The following is a 9,487-nucleotide window of genomic DNA, read 5'->3' on the forward strand; positions in this document are numbered from 1 at the left end:
TTTTAAGACAAGAAGCAGGGTTGGTTAAAGTTGAGACAACCTTTTGGAGGCTTATTATCAAATACTGGCTTAAAGTCCTCTCCCATCCCATGGGTTTATTGCCTTTGCTTCTGGCAGCAACACCATATCCAAGCTGGCTAGAAAAAATAACACTTAAACTTACACAGTGTGGTTTGGATCCTGTACAATTATTGGAACTGGATCATTGCAGAGCAACAGCCTTGGTCTATCAACGGCTCAATGATATTGAAATGCAAACAGATTTCTCCTTGTTACCGGCGTTATATAAACCATTAAAATCTTGGACAGGTATCTCGGCTGCCCCTTACCTGTCCAATATAACATCTACGAAATGCCGCTGGGCCTTTTCAAGGGCCCGTTTTGACGCTTTTCCATCAGCCAATCTAATGGGCAGATTTCAAAAAATCCCACGACATAGGAGACTATGTGTTTGTAACTCAGGGGAAGTGGACTCTGTATTACATATTTTATTGCATTGTGAACTCCATAAAGGGGAAAGGGAGGCGTTAATTCATCCATTGTTTATCCAGTACAGAAATTTAACTAGAGCTAATTCCGACTCAGTTCTTGTGAGAATTTTGCTGGAAGACCGAGTTTCTCTTATATCTCAGCAGGTAGCTAAATTTTGTATGCTGGCATATAGTAAGAGAAGAACCATGTTGGGACCAAGAGCCAGACCACATGAGGGTGACCGTAAGAATGCTACAAGCTGATGATATTTTTTGTGTGGATTTCTGTTTCGTGGATTTCAGTGCAAATTCGATTGTTCTTTTGTTTGTTGTTCCTCCTTTTTCTTGTTCTTCTCTGCTCTTTTTTGCTGGCCTAATGGCCGTAATAAAACTGAACTGAGCACATATGGAGTAAATCTTTAGAAAGTGCTTTTTTAAAAATGCAGCAGATTTGTTCGCCATTTGACGCAAGGCAACATAGGCCAAAAATCTCTCATAGTGACAGCCCCATTTATTCAGAAGGTGCATGGGCTCAAAGTCCCCCATTACCCTTAAATATTCAGAACACCGGGCTTTTAGGAAGCAAAGCAGCCAATGGCCAGATGTCTTATTTGAATGGGCCGGCAAGGCTCCAGTCAGTCGAATGCAGGTATCTTACTAGAAGGCAATTGGGAAAGTCATTTTAATTAACGGCCTGAACGCACCATTATGTAACTATTTCACTATCTGAGAGAGCGCAAAGGCTTGTTTCTGAAATGCGTCCCCGTAGTAAACTAACCAAAAAAGCTAGCAGCTGGCTCAGAATGCTAGAACATGGTATTCCACGCACATTATTCTCTATATCAATGTATTTTATGTTGCTATTAAAACTGGCTTGGAAGGAAGTCAGCGGCAGAGATCCGGAGAATAGCTCTGGAACATAATGAGCCCCTAAATTAAAGCGCACCTGTCTTACACCAACAATGCTTTGATTAACTGCGTATGAAGTTTCATTTTGCACGAGAGCGCCTAAAAGTATGTTTTACTGCTTTTATCTGTCATCCAAGCCGTCTGTGCAGCACAACGTCATGCACGTTATGCACTCAGTCTCATCAATCACAGAATGCTCCAAAGATGCCCAAGTCTGGATGCTCCTCTGTCATGCGACTACCTTTATGAAACCTCACCAACAAGTGCGAATCCGCCCACCCTCCCACCCCCATAAAGGAAGGGAAACAACTCAATTGCTCCAAAACCCGAGCAGGACCAGCTGCTTTCACCCAAGGAGCCCTGATACGTCTGGGGCTTTGGCTCCTCTGACTGATTTTGGCAGGGTAAAGACACCAAAGAAATACAGCTCTCTGTGGTGAGTTTCAAGGATTTTCTTGTTTCAGGTCTAGGAACAATTAACTTCAGATAATGAAGTGAACACCTAAACCAGGATGCTGGCTTGTGGCCCATTTATCTTCCCACTCCAAAAAATGAACAGAAGGAAGAATCAGGTACACATAAAACCAGAGGTATTATGCACCTTTTGGAGGCTCATTATCTCAATCTGCTAAGAGACAAGACAGCTCCATACCTTCCATAAAAGCAGATTCAAGACCTTTACAGCCATCCTGAGAACCCAAACCATCAAGTAAAATGATACACCTAAAGACAGCATAAGCGAACATGCCTGTGTTCTATATGGTAGACATGCTTCTCTTATCCTAATTTAAACTGCTGAAAGAAAAATCAGTTCATTCAGCTCTAAAAACACAGCCTGATGTTTAAGTCAATGGAAGCAACCACAGGAGACAAAGACTAGAGTAATAATATTCTCAAGTATCGATCAACTCAGTCTAAAATTTATGAATTATGAATTTGCACCTATGCTCTTTAAAGACATTAAAAATGGTGGATGAGGCTAACAATGTGCCAACAACTCACCCTTGCAGGCTTTGTAAACGAAGCCCTCTTTAAAAGTGTGTGTGTGTTTGGGAGAGGGGGGTTATCGCACATGTGCATCTATGTTATAACCTAGCACACACACCAATAGACCTCTAGCTATCACAAGCAATACATCATTAACATTTCGCTTGCAGCACCTCTGGCTGACTGGAACACAGGCAAGATAGGTAAGCTGTTCTGGCAGCAGTGTGGCCACAGATTGCCAAGCACTGGAATCTTTTCTTGAAAAGTTGAACACTGAAGTCAGAAGGATTTGGTGCTGAACCAGGCAACACAGAACAGTGTGTGGCAAATATATGCAACACTGTTGCTCTCCAGAGCCCACTGGCCCCAGCTTCACCATGACTGGCACTACAGACGACTTGTGTGAGCCAATTTTGCAGTGTCACCAAGGCTAACTACAGAAATATCTTGCAGAAAACCGACGCAAGCAGCACTACCTCAATCCAGAAAATTGTTCAATACTAAAACAAGAACGCGGCAGGAATCAAATGAAGATTAACCCACACCTCCCAAAACATCTCAAAAGCAACTTTTAAAGAAACAACTCAAAACAGACACGTGAATCAGTTCAGAAGTCAGTCTGAACACCAGAGAATATCTGGAAATTATTATAGCCACCCACCTCAAGAGTATTTATACAAACAATAAAAACAGCAGCAGTTACATGTAATCATATAACAAAAAACCTGAATATTTTCTTGGAAGCCAGCAGAACTCCCGGAATAACCAGGCTTCTCCTATCATCATTATTGTGGGCCTGTCATATGATTCTGCACAAGCCACATGAAAGCGGCATTAAAGTACAGAGCTCACACAAAATTATTTAGGACACTGAAAACCGTGGATGACTGTGAAAAGCTTCAGGAGGATCTCCACAAACTAGGTGATTGGGCAGATGAAGTTCAGTTTGGCAAGAGAAAGGTGACCAGCACACTGGAACAAAAAATCCCAACTTCAAATATAGGCTTTCAGGGTCTGAACTTGCTGAAACTGAGATGGGAAAAGAGCCTAGAGTCATAGCAGATAGCTCAATAGAAGTGTCAATCCAGTGTGAAGCAGTGGTGAAAAAGGCACATCTTCTGGATATTACTAGGAAAGGGATTGAAAATAAATAGCCGATATTATAATGCCCCAAGGAGCCACGTGGCATAGTGGTTAAGTGCTTGCACTGCCACTCACACGGATAGGAGTTCAAGCCCCCTGGGGGTCAGATATCCTGGGCAGCTGGCTCATGGTCAACTCAGCCATCCATCCATTTGTTGGTCGGTAAATGAGTACCTAGCTCATAGCTAGGGGGTAAAGAATAGCTGGGGAAAGCAATGGCAAACTACCCCACAAAAGCAGCTTGCCTATAAAATCACTGCTTGCAGTGGTACCCCAGGGTCGGATACGATTGAAGGGGAAACTTTACCTTTTTTTTATACTGCCCCATGTAAATCTACGGTGCAGCCTCATTTGGAATACTTTATGCAGTTCTTATCACCATATCTCAAAAAATGACATTGCAGAGCTGGAAAAAGATCAGAAGGGGGCAACCAAGATGCTTAGGGTGCTGGAGTACCTTCTCTGTGAGGAAAGGCTGAGGAGTTTGGGACCTGTCTATTTAGAAAAGAGATTACTAGATTGGGGGGAGGACAAGATAGAGGCTTGTACAATTTCGCATGGGATGAAGAGAGTGGACAAGGAGAATTCTTTCCTCCTCTCCTAGAACACTAGAACAAGAGGGCATCCAATTAAGCCGATGGACAGTAGAGTCAGGAACGGACCAAAATAAATACTTTTTTAAACAGCAAGTGATTTAAAATGTGGAGTTTGCTGCCAGGGGAGACTGGGATGGCCACAAGCTTAGAAAAATTTAAAAGAGGGTTCGACAAATTCATGTAGGATGGTCTAACAATGGCTACAAACCATAGAGACTGAAGGAAACCTCCATGTTTAGAGGCAGTTAACCTGTGCCAAAAAAAACATCAGGGGAAGACCTCGGTCTCTATGCCCTGCTGTTGAACCTGCAGGGGAACTGGTTGGCTACTGTATGAGACAGGACGCTGGACTAGACGGACCACTGCTATGATTCAGCCGGGCTCTTAAAGCCCAGTCTGGTACTAACCTTTGCTCCATGCTTGTGCAGAACTTCCATCACATCGTTGTGCGCTCGTTCAGCAGCCACATGCAGAGGCGTCATGAAGCTGGGTTTCAAAAAGAGAAACAAATGAACAGCTTTGAGAACAGGGCCTAACTCCACCTCGGTGCAAAATGTTGCCACATGAAAGAATCCACGTACTCTTTGTTTTTCTCATTCACGTTGGCCCCTTTCCGAAGCAGGAGCTCCGTGACCTGTTTCCGCTTGGGGTGAAGAGATGCCACGGCGCAATGCTGCAAACGAAATGGCACACCATGAACACAACGAGGCCTAAGGCGGGACAAGGATACTGAAGGGGATAATGCAGAAGCAGCAGGCGGGGCTTGCAACCAGTCTGTATGTTTGACAGTTAATACAGGACAAGTTACTCGCTTATTCTGATGCAAAGCTGGACAGGAGTCCAAAGAAAGGTCATGGAAACGCAGCACGGAGACAGATGTTTTCCAACTTTTGTCTCCTACTTTTTCCACAGTAGTTCCCTTGGCGAAAAAGGCAAGTTGCATCAAGCTAGATTCATGAAGGGCTGAACTACATTTACCATGGAGAACAAGTCTAACCACAGAGTGCAACTATTATGTATATGTAGCCTAAGGTGCTGCTTAAAGCAAACCAAGCAACTCCATGATCTCACCAGTGCTGTCTCGTGGGACTGCGGCTGTTTGAAGTTAATGACTTCCAAGGCGAGTGTCTTCTTTACTTTGGCCAAGTCGGCTTCTCTCGCTGCTTGTAGTAACGAATGTCCTTTGAATTCATCTGCAAGGGAGGGCACACAAAATATTCATGAGCCTGTCAGGTTGACACAATGTTAAATTTAGAAGATGGCCATGAGCTTGAGGGAGGAGGGGAGGGGGGGGGACGTATGTTTCATGATCTTAATTTAGCCACCAGAAAGAACCTGGTAAAAGCAAGAGAGTATTTATTGGGCTGAGAGGTGGGGGAGAGGGTCCTCGTTTCAACAGCGTTTCCCATCCTAACAATTACTTCACTGCAAAATTGGTTTATTTCAGTCACAGCTGCTCTCAAGTTGAGAAACCATCCATTGCAAGCATGTGAAAATACAACTCTGGAATATCCGCAACAGGAAACGGGAACAAAGTGCAAAGCCATCCACAGAACTTCTGTCCAGTGATGCCTCCCCCCTCCCCCCAAAAGGAAAGCAAGCTACCTTGCCCAGTCCAGATGAAAACTCAGATGCGTCAAAACTATTTGTAGGTCCAACGAAACAAAGGAAGTAGTGGAAAGGCTTCTAAACTGTCTGTTGGTACAATCTTAAACAGAGCTAGCCCCTTTTAGAGACGACTGAAGTCAATGGGATTTGAAGGGTATAGCTGCGTAGGACTGCAGGGTATGTTTAGTGGCTGATCTCACTGGCCAACCCCTCCCCCCGAATGATGAAGGAATGATGGGTCAAGCCTAGTTCTGATTATCACTGTTCAACAAACAAAAATGTGCAGCTTCTCTGGAGCTTTGATGCTCAAAAGGTTGTACCCTGGAAATCCTGCTAGGTTTTAAGGTGCTGCTGGACTCTTCTACCGCAGACCAACACAGTTACCCATCTGAAACTAGCTGAACTAGAGTCAGTTTTTCTTTCAACTAACCAGTATACTGGTTATAATCCAGGACTAAACCGTGGTAAAGCATTCCAGCTCATGGAAGACTCCAGTTCCTTAGCATTGGAGGGGGGGGGATTAGGGGCTGCAGCAGGAAATGGGAAAGACAGAAAACTCTGCTGATCTAGGTGTGTGCATGTGTGTGGGAGGAAGCATTTACTGGTGGAAAGTTCTGCCAAGTGGCAGCTGACTTAGGGTATCTTCACAGGGTTTTCAAAGCAAGACATGAACAGAGGTGATACCCCACTGACTGCCCTTGTGCAGCAAGCCTGCATTTCCCTGGCGGTCTCTAGTCCAAGAACTTGCCAGGGCTGACCCTGCTTAGTTTCAGCTCTAATGATATTGGGCCAGCCTAGGCTATCCAGGTCAGGGCAAGAAACATTTACTTTGCTTCTTTTTGGGGGGGAGGGGGTGAAACAAGGAGACATATCTGGCACTGAAGCCTTGCTCACCAACTTCTAAACACACATCAATCCCTCTGGATTTGAAGACTGAACAAGAAAGGCCCCCAATTAAGGAATACCTTAGCATCCATAAAGGCATTTCTCAAATTAAAGTGAGCTTGGCTCATCGCATTCAGCATTTCTGTGCCCCCACAGAACTGCAGCACACATTCCAGTCTTCTCTAGTAAGTGAGCACGCTGTCTACCAGGGATACCTACACGTGAGCCTCTCTCTGAGCTCAGGCGTCGGGGCCATATCGACAGCACTCTTGCCGTGACAGTTGACTAAAGTCGGATCTGCACCGTGACTGAGTAACAGGGAACAAACTTCCACCCGATTCTTGGAAGCGGCTTCGTGTAAGGGAGTGAACTGCCAGAGATCCATTGCATTAACACAAGCTCCGTGCTAAACAAGGAGAGAATGCAAGATTAACAAAATTCACATGTGCGCTGTGTAATGTAATTTTTTCCAATTAAGTGCGTCGTGCAACAGAATAAGATTTCATTATAAGCTAATAAAATCTTGGACGGGAATGAGCTGATATTTTAGCAACACAATTAAAACGGTTTCATTCAATAAAGTGCTTGATAGCAAGAATGTATTCCAGATTCATTATTACGAGTTCATATTGAAAGCCTGGAATGAGCACTAAGAGACTGGCATGATAAATGGACTGTGAGAATAAAAGGCTTCAGTACATAACGTGGTATATAACGTGGTGGTAAAGAGCAAAATGTATTCAGTTTCAAGTGCAAGTCTCATCTCCGTTAAAGAGCCCTACTAGGTGGCTTTGGACAAGACTTCCAGCATCAGGCCATACCTGCAATTAATACTGCCTTATTTCACATGTGCGGAACAGGATTAATATTTTTGCCCATTTTAATTAACTGCTAAAGATGGTGTAACTCAGGCGTCAGTGGTCCCAACCATTCAGCAGAGCTGGCTCTTAGACTGCTCTGAGATAACCCTTGTTCATTGACCCTGCATCCCAGACTGTATGCCAAACCTTTAGTTCAGTCATGAATTGCGTACATGGTGCTCTGTGGCCTCTGGATGGGCAGTTCCCTTGAATGAACAGTTCCCCCTATTTATTTATTTAGGGCATTTTTACGTTGCCTCTCCAGGTGATCTGCCCAAGGCACTTACAAAATATAACACAATAAAAACTCGAAGCATTAAAAGCTATTAATTAAAGCCCACACTTGAATACCCAGCCAGAACATAAAAACTCAGCTCTGGCAGCTTGAAACAGTCTTCAGACTGAAGGCACACTATAAACTAATATTAAAGGACCAATCCTTTAAGTAAAAGCCTGGGGGGAAAGAGATGCTTTGGCCTGGTGCCTAAGAGAGAGCCTCGTAGGAAAAGGGATTCCGTAGGCGAGGGTCACTTACTGAAAAAATCCAGTAAAGGCTGCCCTAAGAGGCCGGGGTCAGGTGCTTCTACTTTCAACAGAAGCCAGCTTCAACACCTTGGCATAAGAAGCCTGAATGTAGTTTTTTAAAATGTTTTTAATTTTTAGAATATTAGCATAACAGAGCATATGTGAAGCACTCTAGCAAAGCCCCACAAGTGAATGCTTACAACGGCTAGTACTTAATGTCTAATACATTCATTATAAAATTGCTTCTTATCCAACTTACCTTCAACAGCAATTCTGTAACTTCGAAATGTCCATAAGAACATGCGTTGTGGAGGGGCACGAGTCCACTGCAAAATATGAAATAGATGGGATAGGCATGCATTTTGTCAGGTATCTAATTTTTAGCAGTAAGAACATCGGCAAAATAAAGTATGGTACAGAGCACAAATGTCTGCACAAAAACAATAGCAGTAAAAGGAGGCAGCAAAATATTAGAAACTTTTGCAAAAGGAAAAAACTGGCACCCACCCACTGCATAGAAGAAACCTACAGGATAGATGTAAATGAGTACATCCTCTCACTTCTGTACCAAATACTTTTTCTGTGTTTTACTTATAGATGTGTTCTGCCCTCCAAGACTTTAGATTATATTCTGATCTTGATGCACTGTGACCTATCTTGAGACTGTTATGTTGAAAGGTAGGCTATGAGATTCCTAACTGAGCAAATCAAATAAAAAATGAATGCGTATGAAAGTTTTGTTTTAACTTTATACATGGCAACAAAAAAAGGTCTAAGCATGGAAAATATAAAATGGAATAATTCAGGAGGAAATTTTTAAAAAGTGATAAAAACTGTAGTTAACATCTGTGGAATTTAGGACAGTCTTCAGTGTCCACTATTATGCTGTGTTTATTGAACTATTTTTTGAAATTTGACAATCCTGCTTTAATACACTGTTTATTGTGTGTATTACAATGTTCCACTGCGTCATGTTCCCCAATTTTGGAATTCCTTCTTTACTGTTTCTGTGTTATACTAGCTTTTAGTGAAGTGTTCTCAAATTCTGTGCCAGGTTTATATGATATTTTTTCTTACTGCATGGTTTTAGATGGAATCTGCCTGGAGTTTCAGAGAGAAAGATGATTATAAATATAGAAAATAAATGTAGAAAGTATTTGAGGAAAAGGACATTTAATGGCTATCCAGTTTGAATGAAACCTTAAGATAATGTTTCTGCCAACAGAGTTGTTTCACTGCAACTACAAATTTACAAAAACCATAATAAATATACAAAACTTTATGGATAATACTAATTGCCCTCAACAGAAGAGGCTTTTCTAGGGGCACACAAAGGCTAGTCCCAGGGAGAACATCATCTTTGAAAACAAATGTTCTCAGAGGCCATGGCTGTGGTCTAGAAAATTATGCTACTAAATCTGAATGGTAGCAAAAGCCTTCGACAATACTTTGACACGACTCTCTTCCCACAATCTTCCCCATTCCTCTTTGCATAGTAAGCTGC

General features: G+C 42.8%; 1 protein-coding gene across 1 annotated transcript in view; it reads right to left on the bottom strand.

The window, feature by feature from the left end:
- Positions 1–9,487, bottom strand: part of TNKS (tankyrase) — a gene marked incomplete at its 5' end in the record, with an annotated part of 51,868 nt that overhangs the window by 39,984 nt on the left and 2,397 nt on the right. The window contains 5 exons of the mRNA XM_048504408.1: positions 4,513–4,591; positions 4,687–4,778; positions 5,177–5,298; positions 6,818–7,004; positions 8,243–8,309. Coding sequence (XP_048360365.1) covers positions 4,513–4,591; positions 4,687–4,778; positions 5,177–5,298; positions 6,818–7,004; positions 8,243–8,309 — 547 coding nt within the window. The remainder of the gene's footprint in view (positions 1–4,512; positions 4,592–4,686; positions 4,779–5,176; positions 5,299–6,817; positions 7,005–8,242; positions 8,310–9,487) is intronic.

The sequence above is a fragment of the Sphaerodactylus townsendi genome, linkage group LG07 (genome assembly GCF_021028975.2).
Source record: "Sphaerodactylus townsendi isolate TG3544 linkage group LG07, MPM_Stown_v2.3, whole genome shotgun sequence".
In the NCBI taxonomy this organism is placed as follows: Eukaryota; Metazoa; Chordata; class Lepidosauria; order Squamata; family Sphaerodactylidae; genus Sphaerodactylus; species Sphaerodactylus townsendi.